Here is a 21,380-nt window from a genome sequence, read left to right on the forward strand (position 1 = left end):
GTTTTTTTTTGGGGTTTGTTGGTTTGTTTTTTTGTGGGGTTTTGTTTTTTGTTTTTTTCCCCAGCTGTGAAACTGGTTGCTTATTCCTGTGGGAGGAGGTAGACTGCAAAGAGATCTCTGAGCCACTGAAATATAAATAAGATAAAACCCAGGAGTATTTTAGGTGGCTCCAGTGGAACACAGTTACTGCTGGCCTGAGTGGTACCGTAAATTTGGGTTGTGAAAAAGCCAGCAAATCTCCTGTGTGAGCTAGCATGGAAGGTGGGTGGAATTTTTAGGTTTTGTTGGTGTTGTCTCGTCAGCTGCCAGTAAATCTTGTGATGCTGCTTTTCCTTCCTCTTGTCAGTGGAGATGTCAGCTGTGAGCGTGGGAGGAGCATGCTCCATTTATCAAATACCCCCAAAATGAGGTTTCCTTAGATGGCTTCCTGCTCTGTCCACCTGTGCAAGGAGCTTCTGGCTAGAGAAAGGCAAGGTGTGTTGTAAAATGAATGTGATGCTGTTCTGAAGATCGTTAGAGACTGCTCAGAAAAGCGTTTGCTTGTGTTGGATCTGGCACAGGTATTTCCAGACCTTAGAAACCTCTGGCAAAGAGGTGCCTGATGAGTTTGGAGAGGAATTAAAATCCAACCAATGTGTATTTTATGAGTGGATCCACTAAATGCACTTTAAAAAAATTTTCAACATTCTTTGCCASTAATAAGTTGTCTACCTGCAGTGGCCTAAAGCACTGGATGGTGATGTAATATTTAGCACTGCCTCCTGCTGTACCTCAGATCACCTCTGCAAAGCCCAGTCTCAAACTCTGGAGTTATAACAACCTTTTTTCTTTCCATGTTTGATCAAGTGTGAGAGCATCCTGTATCCGCACAGAGGAGACAAGAACACTGAGTACCCACAATGTGAGTTAATTCATTATGGTAGCATTGGTTTCTCTGCATTTCTTCATTTTCCYGCTGTTTTTGGTCTTTACTGTAGGATTCTTTATGGAGGAGGGAATGTACAGGCTATCCTTCTTCCAGAGATACCATGTCTGTCTTTGTTTTTCAAGTCCTGTCCACAAACAGCCCTGCAATWCCTGTATAGACTTTTCAGAAGCTCTCTAGTGAAGGCTGAAGAGAAAGGAAAGCCCTGTGGCCACATTTCCCACCCATGAGCTGCTRATGATGTGATGTCTGTTCTGCTTTCACTGGGAACCCAACTGGTAAATAAAAAGCACAGAGCAGGACCCCTAGGGTTGGGCTCTTCCCCAGAGCTGGATTTACTCTTGCACTGCTCAGAACCACGTCCAAGGAGCTGTCTGTGATCTCCCTTTGAGCCTTGTGAGTCTGAGCTGTGGCTGGCTCAGCCGTCAGACGCTGAATGTCAGAGCTRGGAGGCTGCTGCTTTTCCATGGAAACACTCTGCAGAAATAATCAGGCAATGTCTGGTGGTTGCTGTGCCCTATTGTTGGGTGCTTCCAGACACTGAACTCAGTTGATCTACCTTGACAAACCGAGTTTGCAGCTGAAATCCGCTCTACTTTTGTCATACCTCCTGCCATTTTTTTTTTTTTTTTATGGAATGCATTTGTGTGACAGCTTATTCTGCTGTCATAATGCAAATATCTCTTGATGTAATGCAAATATCTCTTGATGTTGGCTTTGCATTTCTCTCTGTTCATACCCAGCCTGCCAAACCTGCTCCAGCCCCCTTGTTTCTGGGTAGGTACCACCAGCATGAGCTGTCTCCTGCCTTGGATGGGCAAGGCCAGAGCTGCAGTGTTCTCCTGGGGGAGCCTGTGCAATTGTGCATTCTCCTTAACAATTTCCTGTGTGCTACATTTTGCTGTTGATATAAAAATATTTCAGTGTTTACGATAAAAAAATCTGTTAATTAGCTGTGTCTTTATTATCAGTTTCCAAGAGGATTTTTTTTTTGCTAGAGGAAGGGGCTCAAATCTAGAGCCTTTGGATAGGTGGATTTTTTTATAATTAGATTTAATATAATTTTCTTTCCATAATACTTGAAAATTGCCTTTATCCATGAGCTTGGGTAACTCTAGATATGCTTGAGTATTGGCATTAGGAAGAAACAACATCTTTGCTGCAAGCATTACTAACTTGAAGGCACTATWGATACAGCTCAGTGGGAGAGGTGCCATGAACTGCTTGGAAAAGCAATTCTGGTTCATGGAATGTACTTTTGTGTGTTGGGCTGGTGCTGTGCCTGATCTGAAAATWACTATCTTTGGAGACATAACAGTAAAATCTTGGTTTTTGTGTTTCCACAAGACATTCATTTCCATAATTTGAAAGATTTTTTTTGAGAACTGCCTGTGAAGGAAGGATAACTTCCAGGCTTGTGCACCAAAAAGGTCACAAAGGTGGCCTAGCACAACTTCTGTCTGTCTTTCTTTGTTGTCCTTTAATGAGAGTYGCCAAAAATAAATGTCCCCAGGAGCAGCTGCTGTAACATTGGAAGGATTTCTGCAGTGGATGGAGGCAGTGTCACTGAGCTGGAGAGAGTGAGATCCATCACCTCCCTGCTGCTTACCAAAAATCCCCCTTTTGCTAGCAGTTTGGGAGGGAAAGGTTTATCACTCGAAACATTGGCATCCCATGGATCAAATGCTGCCTGTAAGAACAAAAGCAAAGCAGCTGCCCTTTTTCTCCATACACATCTCCCCTCAGGGCACCCTGTGGAAGAAAAAGAAAGTTTTGTTTTGTTTATTGTAAAATAAGTTAGTTTTTTTTTCTCGTGACATTGAGGAGGAGGTGCTGGTGTGAAAATGTGCAGCCTGAAATCACTGGGGTGTAGCAATGGCCCTCCTGTGCTTATCACAAAAGATGCTAAATCTTGGGATTTTGKAAAAGTAAGAGGAAATTTTGCAAATTGTTGCAAAGCCTTTATACTTGCTTACAAGAATATGTMATTTTTTTCACTCTTAAAAACGTTGACATCCTGTTTCCCTTGAAGTGAACTTYCTCAGTACTAGAAAGTTTGAAGCTAAAAGGAAAGCATGAGTATTTTGTGCCCCTGTGCTTGGCACTGGTGAGGTCACACCTCAAATCCTGTGCTCAGATTTGGGCCTTTTCACAAGAGGAAAGACATTGAGGGGCTGGAGCRAGTCCAGTGAAGGGCAGTGGAGCTGGGGAAGGGGCTGGAGCACAGTCCTGTGAGGAGCAGCTGAGGGAGATGGGGGTGTTCAGCCTGGAGAAAAGGAGGCTCAGAGATGACTTTATCACACTCCACAACTCCCTGAAAGGAGGCTGTGGCCAGGTGGGAGTTGAGTTCTCCTCCCACAAGTGACTGGACAAGAGGAAATGGCCTCACATTTCACCAGGGGTGTTGTAAATTGGATATTAGGAAACAATTCTTCATTAAAAGGGTTATCAAGCATTGGAACAGGATGGCGGAATCACCGTCCCCCTAAATGTTAAAAAAAACATGTGGATGTGGCACTTGGGGACAAAGTTTGTTGGTGAATAGTGATGCTGGGTTAACAGCTGAACTCTGTGATCTTGGAGGTCTTTCCAAACCTAAACTATTCTGAGTCTATATTGAAGTTGATTTCTCTTCAGAAGCAAAAGTGATATTAAAACAGAGCAGATCAATATTCCATTGTTTTACTTTGACAGTAAATGTTGCAACTGGCAACAATTGCAAGCCTGTTTTAGTGATGACTCTAAAAAATGGTGTGACAAATGGGCAACGACTCGAAACCACGCATRTGTGAGGCCAGACATGTCACTCACATAGATCTGGGGCTGGTTTTAGTTAAAGCTTTCAAATCTTATGCAGACAATGGAGACTAACTGCTGTCTCTGTGCCATCCTCTAATCTCACGTAACTTGTTTTGGGTGAATGGATTTTTAAGTGCTCGTCACCAAAAAGACCCTTACCCCCCTTATGCGATTTGAAAAACGTACATTTCCAAAGCATAGTTCAAGTCCTCATGATCCTGAATAAAATGCCAGAGTCTTGGTCTATCAGATGGCAGCTGGGACTGGAAAAAGCTGAAGCACATGGTGTCATTGTTGTGAAAGACAATCCTTTCAATGGAATCAATTCAGGACACAGGATGCCAATATGTTGTTTGCTTTCCATTCATATATTCCAGCTAAAACCAATTTATTCCTTAACTTCTGTCTGGCAAGAAGGGGAAATGGCTGAATTTTCTTTTCCTTGTCCACCCCTCCTCAGAATAATTTTGGTTGTGCTGTTTTCCTCAGTCCCTGTCAAGTAGTTTGAATAAAACTTTTCTCATATGTACAGAGGATTATTTTTTTAGTGTTGCTCTATCTAACTTACTGCTTCTGTCAAAGATTGTAGTGCATCCAATTGCCCCTTTCTTTGTGTGATGGCTGCTCCATGTAGTTTCTTATTTTTTTCCCATTTTATCTGTGTGAAACCAGACCTAATAATTAAAGAAATTCCAAGTAAGAAGCTGAAATGGMTTCTGACTGCTGTTGCCCTTCATTCTGCTAGCAATCCTCCTATAATGAGTACAGCTAGTTCTTGTTCAAGAACAGATGGTCCAAGGGTTTTTATGGGGTATGGAACAGGTTTTCCAATAGCAAGATTGCTTATAATATTTCAGTAAACAACATAATTTTTAAATAAAAAGTTAGAATTARCATAAATCTAGAAAATTGTTTTGTAGGAGGTGTCTCTTTCATGATGGAAAAAAGACTGAAACTGAACTTGAATCCCTATAATTTCAAAGTCGATTTGCWAAGGGTTGTAATTGCTCTATTTTTCCTTCCAGAAATGCATATGTCTATTAGTACATCAAAATTAATTTTTGAGCCATGGTATTTATTTTTAAGATGTGGAAAAATAAATGCTATTGGTGTCTTTCATGATTCCTTAATGCTGAAAACTTTTTATTATTAACAACTGGCAAGTTAAATAGGATATTGGCTTTCTTCCTTATTTTACTGCYATTGCTGATGGATAATTAGGTATGGTGCCCATATAAGCTTGAGAATTTTTTGATGATGTAAAGATTGCTTATTTAAAGGAAGAAAATGGATTGAAATTAGCTCCATGAGCAGAATGGTCTAGGAGTCCTGGAGGGCAAGTTGGCAGACCTGGTTTTGGTCCACACCTGTCACCAGTGTCCACAGTGCCCTTGTGAGCTCTGTGAGTCCCTTCTGAAATCTGGGTCTTCTTCAGCATTCTGTGGTGGGGATTTTTGGGTGGATTACAAAWAATTTTGTGTTGTCAGGTGGGATCTGAAGGACTTCCAGTGTTAATGCACCAGCAGTTTAAAGGAGGTGTMTCTTACCAATGTGAACTTCATTTGGCTTGCTGGGAAACAAAATAAACATCCCTGTGTACTGGGGATGAGAAAAACTGAAAATCTGGGTGGGAGGAGAGAGAAAATCATAGAGCTCCAGGCCTGAAACYGCTTGGAGAAGAAGAAGATGTGTGTTTTTGTGATGGTGTGTTCCAGCTGAGGGTTTTTCAGTTTTTTAAAGGAGCAAAGGCTGTTCTGCAGGACCAGCTAGAATATTAAAGGTGCCATTGAGGGAGAAAGGGAACCGTTTTCCCTTCCTCGAAAGAATAGCTTGCTAGACCTCAGTTAGCACGCAGGAACCTGAGGTCCAAATTTGGCTCAGCTTTAAGTAAAATTACTCACAATTTTTTTKACATTAGTCATAAGTRCTGAGTGGTTTTGAGAGCAAGGGAGAGAAAGTTTGAGTGAGTCAATGCTATTGTACATTCAGTGYTTCAAACCTTAAATATTTTGAGACCGTGCAACTCATCAGTATTTGAAGCCTCAATATGTTCTTTCAAAGCCCTTTTATTTTGCAGGGAGGATTGATATMATGGAAGTATCGTGGCAATCCACTGCCCTTTTCCCTGCAGACAGCATCAGTGGGAATTCTCTGAGCTGCTGCACACWCCAGCACTGGAGGTGTGGAGCTGTGCAGGGTCTGGCCCAGTGGGAGCAGAGGTTTCAGGTACACCTTTGATACGGGAAAAAAAGGCTTTTCCAGACACGCCTCTCCTGGCAGTGCAGCACAGAGAGAGAGAGAGAGCCAGGGCAGTTTTGCCCGCTGCTGAATCAGCATTGATCTCGGCAGATGCAGAACAGATAAGCCTGGCAGAAGCCCTGGAGCCCAAAACAGAGGTTCTGTGCAGCTCTTGTTGAGCAATAGATTGAGGGGAGCAATTTCAAAGTCCGGGAGATAAAGATCAGACAAGCAAACGTCCCCATCGTGCTGAAATCAAACCCGTTCAGGGGAAATAAGCCTGCCTCCACAAAATAATTTTGTCAGGGGAAAACCATCTCCCAGCTAATTTCCCTGAGCGCTCTTTTTTTTTTTTTTCCCCAACAGCAAACAGAACTCCCGCTTCGCTTCACCTCCACCTCAGCGGGCGTTGGACGCCCTTTCCCCCCGCGCACGGCGGGCACGGGCAGTGCCAGGGTTCCCGCTGTCCCAAGCTTTTGTTCAGGTGTGGCGGAGGCAGGGCACCTGCCAGGCATGCCCAGTGAGCCCTAGAGCCGGCCGTGCCTCCGCTCGGGCTGCGGGCGGCTGCAGCACAAAGAGCGCTTGTTGCCCCGCTCCCCGCCAGTCTCCCGGTGCTGCCGCTAGCTGGGGAGGGCTGGTTACCATGGAGGCTGCCATCTGTTCGCTCCCTGCTGGAATGTGATTATCCTCGCTGGGTTGGGAACCGGCAAAAAGCAGGGGAGCGTGTGCTGTCGGCAATTATCTGCAATGGAGTGCGTTAATGGAAGGCTGGAATTAGCTAGCTGGAGGAGCACGTAAAAGGATTTTGCCAAAACTGTTGATATCTAGCCGGGAGGAGCGAGCTTTTCGCAAGGTCGGTGCTAAATTCATCTTGTGAGCAGGTAATTTTTAATTGATGTAGCGGCTCTAAGATTTGAGGATGGGAGCGCCATGGAAATAATGCTTATTGTTAGGAGGGTGTGGGGGGGATTGTATTTTAAGGATCTTTGTTTGTCTGTTGCAGTTCAGGCAGTTTAATCTGGGCTAGTTGAAGTAGTAAGTCAGAACAATAACTGGCCGGACTGACACAAATGGAGCGATTCACATCTCTTGTCTTTATGAAATGCTGCTCGCTGCCAGATCTGTTTGATTTACATGTCTTTTCACGCTGATTCCTTTTTGTCTGAGTGATTTCTTTTTGGACGCGATACGTGTTTGGTTTTCCTACTGGCATGAAGGGTGAGAACGAGRGAGAAATGTTCAGGCAGAGCTGGTGATACAATGGATGTTTAGGGTGTTTTATGCAGTTTGCTCAGGGGAAGCAGGGAAGGCAGGCAGAATGCAGGAGCAGGTTTTCCTCTCCTCGTTCCCACCCTCTGTCCCTCTCTAACTCATCAACTGACCAAACATTTTGGACTATTTTTCCTACAGAGCTTAACTGTATAGAGACTTTACATGTGTTTTCAGGATTCTCTGCAAATRTTGCGACTGTTTTGATGGCAGGATTTAATTTAAAGGGGAAAATAAAATTATAAGTATGTCCTTGTAAGGTTTTTGTGTCCTATGAAAGACTTTTCTTGCTGTGTTGTAGGAGCTAGGAGTATTAATTTTTTATAGTATATGCATGRTGAACATTTTAGTATAATTCAAATTGCTGACTTAAACGAAGGACATTAAAATTTTGCACCCCAAAAATGCAAAATGTTACTTCAGCAGATGTTTTTAGTCACATATGGGCTTTCCCTTTTCAARTAGAGGTCTTATGCTGCATCCCTCTTGCCAGAACTGCCATTTTTATTTGGTGCAGGGGAGAACACTACTAGAGGCTTTTAATTAAAACTGTGTCAGAGCTGATTCAACTGATCCATCCTCTGCTTTTATGCACTGAAAATGTCAGTGCAATGGAGTCTGGATGGAAAGTTACTGATAGAGTTAATAAGTCACGATTGCAACATATTTGACTAAGATAAATTTTTAATCTACAAGATGCTTTTCAAGTCTTGGTGCCTGACAAAAGTGCATGTGGGAGGTTGAGAGGGTTTGTATTTCTTTGATTAACTGTTTGTGGTGARTGAGCTTTTCTTGTGCTTGTGGGAGGCTGGTGCATATGCCTGAAGTCCTTTCAGACACYATGCAACACTCCCATGTTGGTGGAACTGGGTGAGTACTCTTAATGGAAGCTGCATCAACTTGTAATTAAAAAAAAAAACAACTTTTTTTTTTAATTCCCTTCCTTCCCCAGAATTTCAATATTGCATTGCCTTTGAAGTTGGTGGTTTATGCAAAACTTGCTCTTAATGGGCTGCAGTGGACTTGTTCACACGTGCAAGTCACAGGTCTGCGATAGCATTGTTGGAAGCCATGGGGCAGATTGGCTTTTGTGCTTGGAGGGAATTASACTTTCACCCTTGGGATGCTCTGCTGGACCTGCCTGGAGTGAAGGGCAGCCCTGCCAAGGTTATGGGGCTGTGGGATGTGTTCCTGTCCCCTGTTTCGAGGGAGGCAGAGCACAGGGATTCACTGTCCCTGCGTGTGAATTACTGTCTTGCTGGCAAGTCTTCACAGACAGCAGCAATCCTTTGGGCAGGAAGGTTGGGGATGGCTCTGTGCCCTTTCCCGAGGTGATTTCTCCTGATTGCCGACTGGGGCTGTGCTCAGGAGCCTGCTTTTCCACTGCCTCTGCTAAACCTGTGTCAAGGATAAATAGGGGACTTTGCGTTCTGCACTCTCCAACATTCTCCGAGCACCGTGTAAATGTCCAAACATGCTTGAGCTAACGTTTTTTTTTTATTTCTGTCTTGATTGGTCTGTATTATGTGTCTGTTGCATGCTTTTTTTATTATTAAATTTTACTTTAGGTCACTAGGTCAGTGTTGATTTGTGGCTGCAGGATTTAAAGGCTAGACACTGTTTAATCCATTTGAGCATCTGGCCTTTTGTAGTAGACATCCCATTTCCATGTAACAGAGGAACTGTTAAATGTCTGTTGGAAAGTAATAATTTTTTTTAATACTTTCTTTTTTAATCTTTGGTAGATTATTACAAGTGGCTCTGATGTTTATGCTTAATGCAAACAAATGATTGTCAGTGTAATCTGCTACATGATCTCTTGAAGGAGATTTATTGTAAAATATGGGATTTGGGGACCAGAAGAGAGGATGGGTCATACTGAGCAGTGATTTGATTTGGGTTATTTTAAGAGAGTGAGCTAAACTTAGGTACATCATCTCGCAAAAAAAGGCATTTTGAATGAACTCCCAACTAAACAGTGTCTAGAAATACAACCTAGTATATAATGGGCTCATAATAATCTTGTTTATAATGTCTGTACTCACTGAGCTTTCAGGACACTTGTCATTAAATGGTATAACCCTGAGTCAATATATAGGAAACTGGGCTGTGCATAAACGATCACAATTGTTTCCTTCAAACAGACAAGTCTTTCTGCTTCTCCCTTGACACATGACTGTGGAATGCTGCTTGACATGACTTGGATTTATTTATACATTGTGCTTGGGCTGCTGCTTGGTGGAGGTTTTAAACACGCTTAGTTTTCAATGCACTTTTCTCTCCCTGCTGTTTACTTGTGTACGGTTAACATTAAAACAAAACAAACAAAAAAAACAACGAAAAAAGCCCAGGCTCCTCACTGTCTCCTTACAGCAGCTTCAAGGTTAAAGCCTGCAGCTCCCTCTGAAGGGCCAGCTGTTTTGGAAAGTGCTGGTGCCTGTTTACAAACTGTTCTCTTTGCAACTCCCATGGAATAATGGAGTGCTCCAGACGCTGGATGTGGGAGGATAAACCTGCTGACACAGGCACTGCTGTTTGCTGGGCCTCAGCGCTGTGAAATTGCTGCTGCCTTTTACGCTTTGCATGGGTGGGGTTAAAATGCAGGCACCAACACTTCTTTTTTTCTCCCACGGTGCTCTGGGAAGAGCTGTACCAGATTTTAGAGAACTCCARATTGGTTGGGTTTGCTCTAAAGCAGATCACCACCCTAAATCTGTGCAGTGAGATGATGAGTAACTAAATGGGAGAGACTGGCAACGTGCAGGTGAATTATATGTGTGAACGTGGAAGGGTTTTTTTCAGTGTTTTCCAGAGGGGCTTGCATTTAGTAAAWGTGCTTTTGTCCTTCCTTGAGGTTCCTGCGTGTCTAATTGAAGAACCTGAAGGCTCAGAGCTGTTCTGCAAATAGTTTCAGAAAATATTTTTCCCAGGTAATTGTTTTTCAAAGTTGGAAGAAGAACAGGATGGGGAAGAATGACTGCATGCCAGCAACAGAATATCTTGAAGTGGAATTATTTCTGACTTTTTTTTCCCCAGTTTATCCAGYTGCTCTTACTATATAATTAGCTGTTTTAAGTATAAAAATACTACTTGGACTTATAAGAGCCATGGGAATTGTTTACTTTTTGATGAATATCTCAGCAAAGTCCTTGAGTGCGTTTGGGAATGTGKAGCTCAGGGCTGGAAGGAGCTGTTTGGTCACTGAGTGGTTTTTGTGTGGGATTTCCCCTCTGCCACCCTCAGTCACATAACTTACATGTCATTTAGAAGTTCAGCAGGATTTTCTTCAGGCATACTGCAAATCACAGACTGTTGTGGCTCTGGGAAGCAAACTTTAAAGAGAGCTTTAAACTCTGCTAAATGATGAAAACTCACTGTCACACTATGCTTCAGAAAGTGAACAAGAAAGGTTTAACTCATTGCCAGTGTCCAGAGATTGCTGTCAGTAGAAAACTTGAGCAGGCACTTTGAGATGTGAATTTTTCTGTCAGGATGATACTTCCTGGGCTCAATAGCCACAGCCAGGCTCCAGTGCTTCAGGAAATGGGAACCCAGAGCAGCCAGGTTTTGAACTGAGGGGAGAATACCCTTCTAGCCCTGACAGRTGGCYAGCAGAAGTGCTTTTTCAAGTAGAWGTGCTTTTCCAGCTGCTGATTTCTGGAGGAACCTTCACTGCAGCTTTGTGTATTTCTTCTTGACTGTCTGTAGACGTTTGTAGACTTCTGCCTCCTTCAGATTCTACTTCTTGGCTGTGGTTTTCCCACCATCACAGAAGCACTGTATCTTGATGAAGAGGGTGTAGGTGCAGCTAACCCTGATGGTGATTAAATGGTGTTGTAACTTGTTCCACTTCTACTTGTAGTAACACAAAAAAAATGCTCTCCAAAAAAACCAAACCAAAAAACACCCCCACCCAAAAAAAATAAAAAAAATTCCATATTCACCTGCCCAATTAGGTGGAGTTTTTGTAGTTCATGAACTGAGGATTGAGCCTGTGGAAAACCTGAATTGCAAACTTTTCTACAGCCAAGAGTTTTGTTCTGGAGGCATTAAGTAGTGCCATGGGTGGTGTGGTGTATTCCCTGGAGAGGTGTGGAACTGCTGCTGTTTGAGTAGCAGAAGGAAAATGAACTCAAGAGATTGTGCTGTTGCTTTAAAGAACGACCTTTTTCTGTAATGAGTCATTCCTGCAGGGCAGGGCCTGAACTTCTCACTCAGAATTTTTCTTCCCAGTATCTCCCCCTCAGTACCATCATGCTTTGTGTTTTTCTACACTGCTGTGCCTTCTTCTAGTAGTTAATAATTATTTTTTTATTCTCCTTCCATTCTTAGGGAGGTACTGATGGTCAAGAAGATGAGTGAAAGCATGAAGTGTCTTCTTTGTGATTCTRAGTAACTTTATGGCTTCCCATACCATGCTTGTAGCACTTACATTGAGATTGAGACACAGAATAAATAATTTGATGTTCATTTTACTGGTGTTCAGTTCAGTGGTTGAGCATTGTTCAGCTCTCTAAAATATCAAAAGGCTTCACAGGTTATAAAAGATTGACTGTTGYCTTTCTTTAAAGATCCTGTGCCACTTTTCTTTAGGGCTGAAATTGTTCTCTGGCAGCTCTATGTGTCAAGGCAGTTTCCAAGACTAATTTTAATGTCTGTTCTCTTCAGCAGCTCTTGTTCACGCCATTGCTTGGAGCCTTATGTTGCTGTTATGACTTGGCCACCCACTGGAATGAAACTGGCAAGTGTTTTAGTCCCTTGGCTTGTCAAGATTTCTGTGTGTAAGGCGGTTTCAGCTGTGGAAGCTGCTACAAACACTCTTAAAGATAGCTGCTAGAAGCCAAAATAAATTCAAAGGCTTAGTGATGGAATTAGAGGTTTTCCTAAGAAGTAAAACACAACAGTCAAAATGTAACACGACAAAATAGTTATGGTTAGAAGTGCAAGCGCTGCTTGCTCTCAGAAAAATCAGCAGTGCTGCGCTCCTCTGTTGYCTGTAGCATCCTGTTATTTTGGGGAAATGCTCATTTTAAAATCTTGGTCTGGAGCACTGCAGATAAAGAGCCTTGCCCACCAATAGTTCCCATATTAGCCCTTGTTCTGCAAGCTGTGGCCTGGTTAGGCCCTAAGAGACACAACATTCGTGTGTGTGTTTATAAAGCTGATTTTATTGATTGTAAAATACTGTCTTTCTACACAATTGAATTGAATTTTCTATTTTCCTTTGTCACTGATTTTACGGGTCTTATTCCTTGTATTTCTCTGTTTGGCCTGAAAATATTCCAAATTTTCCAAAGTTTTCCCACTGTTGAAAAATTCTGGAAACTGTAGAATGCTTTTTTAGTTGCTGCTTAAAGCAAAACTTCAATTGGCAGCTGAGGTGGTTTCTTTTTTTTTTTTTTTTTTTCTTTTTTGTTTTTTTTTTTTTTTTTTTTTTTTTTTTTTTTTTTTTATTTTTTTTTTTTTTTGTTGTCTATGTGTGTCTTCCATGAAGTGCCCTCTTCTTCTGTGAGCAGAAGTGTGATATTCTCTCAATCTGATATGAAACATTTTCAGTGCAAAACAATGCCCAGGAYACAGTCAGGATGAGAGGGAAAAGCCTCTCAATCTGATGTGATCTGCTTACTGCTCTTTGATACCCTAGTCTGTTCATCATGTTTTAAAGGATTACAATTTTCTTTGCACTGCTTTAATCCTGTTTATCACAAAATCGGCTGGTCTTTAACAAAGTCTTTCCACAGAAATTTTCCGAGAAAATGAAATTTCACGACAATGAAGCCTGGCTATGTCTGTTTCAKAGCTGGCATCTTCTCTGATTCAGGATTTTAGAGTTCAGAAATAGCAGTAAAGGAACTGTGGGGAAAAGCTTATTGATTGCTTTTGTGTTGAAATAAATGATGAAAAGTTATTACTGTCTGGCTGATGAGGTCTGGAGTGTGGATGGCAGTAATTTAAAGGAAATTACGGTTTCATTAGTGTGGATGTGGTCTCCAAGGCTATGTTTAACTATCAGCACAACTACACTAYATAAAAACAGTCACAGCTCTCTCTGCTCTTTGACCCTTACTGCTCCAAAAGCTGAAATATGCYTCTGCATTCTCTTTTTGGTCACCACTGCCTGTATTTTTTACCTTCCTTTTTTGAAAGAAATGGGTTTGCAAAGTTCCTGATTTCAYTGATTTACAGATACAGTCTTTCTAAACAATTGAATTGACCTTTCCAGACTTGTCACTGATTTTACTGATCTTATTATTGGTGTTTCTCTGGTTTGCCTGAAAATATTCCAAATATTCCGAAGTTTTCCCACTGCTGAAAAGTTCTGCAAACTGTAGAATGCTTTTTTAGTTRCTGCTTAAAGCAAAAYTTTTCTCTGGGCTGTTGAGGTACACAAGGCTGGATGGACTGGAATAAAAACAGTACTAGGTATTGATGGCAGGGAAGAAAAAACCCTGCAAAGTAGGGCCCAGTTTGCCACTGTGCTGTAAATATTAGTTTAGATTGGCCCTAACAGCTCTAAGTGAGGAGATTAATGCTGTATAAATATATATCTGAGGTGGAAGGAAATAGTTGTGAACGGATAGTGACTTTTTGTCCCGAGACCAAGSTGGTGAAAGATGTCCTTGCCCATTCATGAGGGCTGAACTCAATGGCCTCCAAACAAATCATTCCACTGTGATTTTTAGGAATTGATGTGTTCTAGAGAAAGCTCATCTGATGCTTTCCATAGTGTGACAGGGAGGAAGGTGGAAGGGGAAAGTTTTTGTGCTTTCTAGTTTCTCCTCCTCAGAAAGCATGGAGTCAGAGCTAAGGTGGAATAGGTTAAAAATGCCTGTACTGCCACATTCTCTGRTTAAGAAATTTTGATGGGATGCAGGAAAAGACTAAACAAATTCATGGTAAATATGGCTTTCAGCATCTGGTAAAACACAGTTGCACAAATGCCTCTGTTGACATGGGTGATCCATAAAGTGATGCTGTAAGATGTGGGGCTGGTGTGTTTGCTCCCTTCTGCAGTGGGTTACCCACACGYTTGCTACTGCTTCTTGTCAGATGCAGAATATTTGATGTTTTTTCAGSAATTCTTTTTTCCCTGGTCATATTCTGTGTATTTTCATCTACCCCAGAAATGTATTAATGCACTCCACTCTGCTGTTTGCTGTGAATCCTYCATGCAGGTTTTATTAACTCAAACCAAGAATAATTTGTGTTTTATTTTTAGTATCTAGTGCTGCCTTAATTCGATTTTTATATGGAAGCAAATTCACGGTCGCTGCAATCTGATCTGCTTCATTTGTGAGTCTGTTGTTTGTATTTTTAATTTGGCAGGGATGATTTTAAAGTCATGAATTCAGTCTTTCACTGAATCTAAAGGGAATTCTGTGTGGAAGTCTTCCTGGCGTGGATCGTGACCTTTTTTTATGGGGTATCCTTGTGATTTGTATGTTCATGTGTGACCAAACACTAAACTAAGTGGAAAATGAGTCTGTGTCATTTTGCAAATATGTTAAATGATGTTTCATCTGTGAAGGTGAGTGAAGATGGATGGCACAACACTTTTAGGGTACATCACAGATTTTTCCTCCTGCTTTTTTTTTTAACAGGAGAATTGGCAAATCAAACCCAGCTGATAGCGGCATAGCCTTTGACCACTTTTCATGTCTAAAAACAGAAATTCTTCAGCAATTGCTGATATTTCTTTACTAAAAAAGATTAATTGACAAATGAATCACAGTTTCCTGGATTTTAGTTTTTTTTTGTTTTTTTTAAGTATGGAAGGTACTTTAAGCTACAGAAACCCAGCTTTATATCGCTAGTGTAAAACACAGAGTTTCCATAGTGTAAACCATAGAGTTGCCATAGAAGAAACAATCCTTTTGTAAACTCTAATAGAATAGATGGCATTCAATGATCTTTGATACAATTCTCTGATTTAATTGAACAGCAACCATTTCATTGMTTGTTTGGAGAGTTTTGTAGTTGATTGTGTTACTCTTACTCCTGSACTAAATTGCAGACACCAAGATGCTGCAATGGCAAATGCTGTGCAAACACAGGACARAAAGTTCTTTTCCTCAAAGAATTCTATTTGTGTTCTTTGAGCTCAACCACAGGCTTTCCCTTTGGGGCACATAATGCAGCTGAGCTGGAAGAAAATAAAAAATAGGATGGAAAAATACTGCTCCTKACTGTCTAATTATGGCATGGTAATTGTTCATCACATCTACCTTGAGACTGCTTTTGTTGCATCTCCTTGCATGTGAACTGGGAGAGATGGGGAAAAGTCACAGAAATTTCTGATTTCCAGAACTGGGAGGGGACAATATGCTTTCAGCAAGCCTGTTTCTGTTTGGGCTGAAGAGCCAGGTTCCCTTGGTGTTTCTCACCTTGTTGAAGGTTAGTTAACACCTTTTTAAGATGCTTTTGTTGCTTTTCCTGGTTGCAGCCGTCCTGAATACCCATTCCTAAAYTCCCTCCTTGCCCAGCTCACTTCTGTGTGGACCTTTCCTCCTCRCTTCTTTTCCTGGTGGTCACTAGCTTTTCTAGGTCACTTCCTTCATACAGATTTTTTCTCCATTCTCTTATTCACTATAGGCCTGCAAATCTTGAGTTTTGACAGGGCTGTTTCTTCCTTCCTCACATGCCTGTGGGGCAAAGCTTGAAGGATGCAGTTGAACAAGACAGCAGTATTAAATAAGTTGCGTGCTTTGGGTTTTTAAAATGTATTTTGCTAAAGCCATCTTTAGCATGTGGACAAAATTACTCGTTACTGGTTTTGGACTATCCCAAGAGTCCTGAAAAGGGCAGCATGTGGAAGGTCTGACAGAATAGGGGTCACTTTGGGACAAGGGTGCATGGTGTCCTCTGGCTGATCCCATTTCCCTAAGAGTAGCTGGGAACTGAGTTGACCTCCTGTGCTGTCTACTCTCCAGCTCGAGAGAGGGGATTTAACAGCACCTCAGGAACTGTTTGGGGATGAGRACAAAGTGTGCTTTTATTGTTGCCTGTGCCCAAACCGGTGTGATTTTGAGGTATTGGGGTGCAATGGAGAAGGGGAAGATCAGTGTGAGTCAACCACAGCTACTTTATGGGAGCCCTGAGAAAGAGGRGGGCCTTTCTCTCCTGGACTCACTGAGATGTATGTAAATCTCCCACATGGAAAAAGAAAGCTGGGAGATGTTTCCATATTGAAATTCAGAAGTTCTGAATTCTGTGTGTTATAAACACATATTATAGTGTTGGCTTTCACAAATATTAAGATGAGTGCTATGTGTACAATGTCGCCTTTTTTTTGCATAAGTAGCTTAGTTATGCAGACACAGTGCTAAAATCATCACTGATGGGTTTGTTTTTCCTTTGTAACTTAGATATTGTTATAGAATACTTGTGGTTAAACTGAAGTCCTATGGCTTGAGATTTAAACATTTCCATAAAGGATATTTTTCATATGATAGCGTGGAACAGGGGCTACACCGGAGGAGGGGCCATGCTAAACAGCTCCTGGAAAAGTTTGAATGTGCATAAATGCCTATGAATAGGCATTAAGCAACATGAAATGTATTAAAGATGTCTCCTGCCAATAGCAGGTGTGCCTCTGGCAGCGGTATCCTTCTGCTTTTATGTACCCTATTGTCATTTATTAAAACCTTTCAAATTTTAACAGTAGAGTGAACCTCATTTTGCACATGTGTCAGGGTGCAGGTGGGTTACTGATCCCTCTTCCATCCCTGGCTTGCACAAACTGTGCATTGTGTTCCAATGCATCATCCTCAGCTAAACTTTTCAAACACTTTGTGCCTGAGTTGAGCTGGCAGTAGGAGGGAGAGAAGCAGAAGATAGTCCCACTGAGTGCTGGCCTGTGATTCACTGTCACATGAGCCAGTTTGGTTTTGGGGGCTGTGTGTCACTGTGACACTCTGCTCGTGTCACTCTTCAATACTTAGCTCAGCTTTCCAGGTTTCCTAACTGTACTCACGTCACTTCCTTCTCAACTTCACCACATTAAGAATATTCAAATGAGTTGTGTACACAGTTGGAGTCCCCTTGTCTGCAAAATGAGGAGAGTACTGAGTGAAAACTGCTATTATTTATTCTGAGAAGTCCTGGGAAGTGGAAAAAAGGTAAGTGCTGTGTATTTATTGTGAGACATTTGTGAAAAATTTTAATTATTTGAGTTATGAAGTCATATAGGAGCCGGTAATTTTGATTTGAGGTAACATAGTTTCATGGAGCTAGTCTGCTGTGCAAGGACTAAAAACATTCTGTGTTTAGTCTACATAGTTATTCTGGTTATCCTACATARCAGCAGCTTCTTATCTCGGTGGTATGACTTTAATGACACACTAATGAGAATGTTTGTCSTATTAACTAGTTGTCCTCTATGACTCTTCATCTGCTTTTTAGAAAAAAATAATAAAACYAACTTTATTTTTAATTAACTTTTCTTTAAAGTTCCTAGGCGTTTTTTGGTGGCAGGGGAGAACAAGCTGCCCCTCTTATTGATGAGTTTGCAGYTTGCATTGTGCAAAGTGCACGTTTCTGCTCTGAGAGTAAACAAAGTTGAGCATRGAACACTTGTGAAACCAGGGTAATAGGTTAATGAGATATTCCCTTCTAGCAGTTTAATCCCTTCCGAATCCCCTTATCTGCTAGCTAATCAAATAGATATGGAACAATTAATTTATTACTTTTTTTAAAAAAAGAGGAGGAGTTAAATATGTATTTCAAAGCTGGGCAGTGGTGACTTGTTTATACCAGTTTTAATGTTGCTACTTCTGAGAGTGAAATGGGATCCCCAGTTTCCTTCATGTGTRTGAAATTCCTTCTCTTTGAGCGGTCACAGAGCTGCAGTGACACTCTGTAGGCTGTGCTGAGCTGGGGGAGGGCCTGTGCAGTCCAAGGTAAATGTTTCTGGGTTGGGTGGAGCTCTGACCTCTGACTTGTTCTCTGCCTTGTTGTCCCTGTGGCCGGGACTGACGGGGAGCAGAGTSTTGGTAGGTTGGGTGTCATCCCTCCCGTGCCTGTGTCATCTTACAAAGTTTAAAACAGTCCTGTCCCTGTCCCTCTCCTCCCCTCCCCTCTTCTCTCTCAGTGGTCAGTAACCATTTATGTAGCTGCTTCTCTGAACTAATTGCTCCTTATATTATTTTGTAGACATTTGTCTTGTAGTTTTCCAACCTAGTGCATTTTTTTGTGTGAAAATTGAAAACTGTGTCACCGATCCCACCTGAATTTAAAGTCTGGCACGTGCTTGTATGACCAGCATTACCAGTGGTTTTCCTGGGGTGGGAAGAGCAGATGTGGCTGAGAGAGGCTGGCAAAGCCCTCACTGGCAGATGGACAAACCAGACTCATGGGGAAGGTGGTTTGTTCCAAATGTGGGAAACTGAGCAGAAAATTTATCTTCGCAACAAAGGCTCTCCTGGAGCAATACAGTGTTCTGTTATAGAGGTAATTCATGGCAAGCTTTGAACTCCTACAAGTGAACTTTTAAAATACAAATGTAACTCAGGCATTGGAGTTCTCTTGGTCTGATTATGAAATTCAGCTAATGCTGGTTTTTATTTTAATGATGCATTGGTGAGCAAAATTCTTGTGTGTCTTTAAGGAGCTTGGGATTGCTTGCTAAGATTGTCAGGGATGGGGAAATGCAACTTCCTAGATCAGCAGTTTAAATAMTGAGAACAAAAACAAAATGTGTAACTCTTGGTCAGAGTGCTAGAAATGCATTMCATTTAGGTTTCAAACTCATGTGTGTGGAGCTTGCATCTGCTCATCTCAAGTTGAAAAGCTCACCGAAGTGTTGAAATAACTGCAGGAAAGTTGAGGGTTTTTTGCTGGTTTTGGCAGTATCCCCCTGCCATTGAACATCTGTAACAGAAAGGAAACAATTAGCTGCCTGAGGGCTGTCCCCTCAGTGACAAACAGACACTCAGGGATTGTTTTGCARAGTGTAACCCTTGGTGCTCACCCTCCAGGCGGAGTGTGGGGGCCGTGAGTGGCCGGAGATGGAAGGGGCTGCAGGGAGCTGTGGTTTGGAGCGGTGCAGCGCTTGAAAATGACCTCAGCTGGCTGCTATAGTCTGATTCATACTATCCGAATTGACAGGGCTGGATTTAAATCCCAGTTTTTCTCTCCTGCTGAGAGGGAAACGTGCCAGCCAGGGATCACATGGTGTGGGAGTGCTGAACAATAAAAGAAAGTTGCTTGCAGTAACTTCCCTTTTCCAGTTAATCCTTTTACGTTTTTTTGTAACTGTGTATTTCCTCAGTTCATAATTCACTCTAATATTTTTGTATTGTAGCCTGGAGCACATTATGTAGTTTATGTTGTTTAAAAATTGATTTTAAGTTATTGCAATCAATTTTAATCTATGCCAAATAAACWAATGTTTTCGTAACAATTCTTTAATGCAGACTCTTATCAGTGCTCTTATATCCTGTGTGTCAYACGTACTTCATTCTAGGCATGAATTTAAAGAGATGTTAGGAAATGCAGGAGATAATTTGAAAGGAGCATCATGCAGTATRAAGAGAGAACAAAGCACCACACAGAAAAATGTACTGACTTGTCTTTTAACCTTGATGCCACTTTAATTTCAAACAACAGTGCAATTAATAGTGACAAAACTTCCAYAGTGGCTGTGGTATTAGACAAAACAACTTACAGCAGTCCCTCCTTCTCCTCCTCCTCCTTTCTCAGCAGTCTGTACGTTACATAAGCTGATTTTCTTTGTTTTTCCTCGTGAACGGACTTCACTCTCCTCTCTGAGCGGATTGCTTTGCGTTGCTTATGCTTTTCCTCTGAGCAGAGGTTTGCCCTCAAAGAGGAGGAGCATCGTGTGGCCGAGAGTTTACCCAGTGTGTAAACTGTCAGCATAAACCCAGCAGCTGGGGAGAAGCCCTTGCTGGCAACCTTGTAGGGYTTGTAAATGGGATAAACCTCTGGTAGGGTTACTGCCGCTGTAAAATCAGTTCCTGGTGCGGTGGTCCTGGATTCCATCTGCAGACAATGTCTTCTGAACCAGGTAAGGCTGGCTGGGGCTGCTCYTGTAAAACTTTAATCTCTCCAAGTGTCGGGCTGTGCTTGTGCCCAGAGACACCAAGAGTTAAACTTTCTACTCTGAGGCAAATAAACCGGTGAACATCAGCTGCCTTGTGATGCAACATGACTGGAATGCTCTGGTGGGTTTTTCCTYCGGTTCTCAGTGAAGGAACTTGAAAATCTCCTGAACTGCTTGGTTCTGATACATCTGTCACACCGACAATCCCCCTGCTTTTGGCTTTTTTGGCTGCTGCTTCCACCAGCTCGGGACTTTCTTAAAAGCTAATCAGTTTTGTGATGTTGATAAGTGCTTTCAGTTCCTGGCTTATTTGCCAGGTTCACTGAGCTCTGTTCATAGCTGTAAGGTTTCTATAAGGACATAYCTATCAGGAAGCATTGACTCCAAGGTTTATATCCTGCATAAGATTTATATCCTTGTTTAGGAAGTAGGTGTACACTTGTGACTTACACCCAGCTTTTCACATAGAATGTTGCTRTAATCCATTTAACTTATGCTTGTGCTACACTTAATATACTGAATTGGCTTCCAGAGTTAAAAAGAAATATTTTCTTACGGAAAATATTTTTTTATTTTTTTCCATTGTATGCATGTAAATGAGTTTTATAGAATACTGTTGAAAATACTGCTTTACTTGTAAGGGAGCGCATTTTTCATTTCTGAGAAAAATTCAGTTTGGGGTAGGTTCAATCAAAAGGCATACCCACCCCTAACAGACTAATATAATATTCTGAATTAAGTTTCCCACAGAGAGATGAATGAAGCGGATCTGAAGGTTTGGGTTTGGAATGCCAGTCTCCCTGTCTGGAAAGCTCTCTGAGTCTAAAGAGGGGGAAGGGAGTCATTGGTAGAGTGACTGCTAGAGTGCTGCTAGAGAAGCTTGGAGTAGATATATGCAAATAATTTTACCCAGTTCCCCTGATTTCAGTACTGTGGGCATCTGGGTTTTTTTGAGGGATACAAAGAATACTTGTTTTAAAATAATTATGTTGGCTCCTTACCTGTTTTATGATCAAGTTTGAAACTGCGCTCTTCCCTCTAGCTTTCAATAATCTACCAGAAGGATGGGAATCACACCTTTCCTCTCAC

General features: G+C 41.7%; 1 protein-coding gene across 2 annotated transcripts in view; it reads left to right on the top strand.

Moving 5' to 3' along the window:
- FGD4 (FYVE, RhoGEF and PH domain containing 4) overlaps positions 1-21,380 on the top strand; it is a 100,640-nt gene that overhangs the window by 28,396 nt on the left and 50,864 nt on the right. Inside the window, exon 1 of one of the 2 annotated variants that reach the window (XM_057381758.1) lies at positions 20,099-20,255. The exons of the other annotated variant lie outside the window; for it this stretch is intronic. Coding sequence (XP_057237741.1) covers positions 20,240-20,255 — 16 coding nt within the window. The 5' untranslated portion in view covers positions 20,099-20,239. Of the gene's footprint in view, positions 1-20,098; positions 20,256-21,380 lie in introns of those variants that run through there. 2 annotated transcript variants of the gene reach the window in all.

This window comes from Malurus melanocephalus, unplaced genomic scaffold (genome assembly GCF_030028575.1).
Source record: "Malurus melanocephalus ecotype Western Australia unplaced genomic scaffold, MMel_1.1 scaffold_526, whole genome shotgun sequence".
NCBI lineage: Eukaryota > Metazoa > Chordata > Aves > Passeriformes > Maluridae > Malurus > Malurus melanocephalus.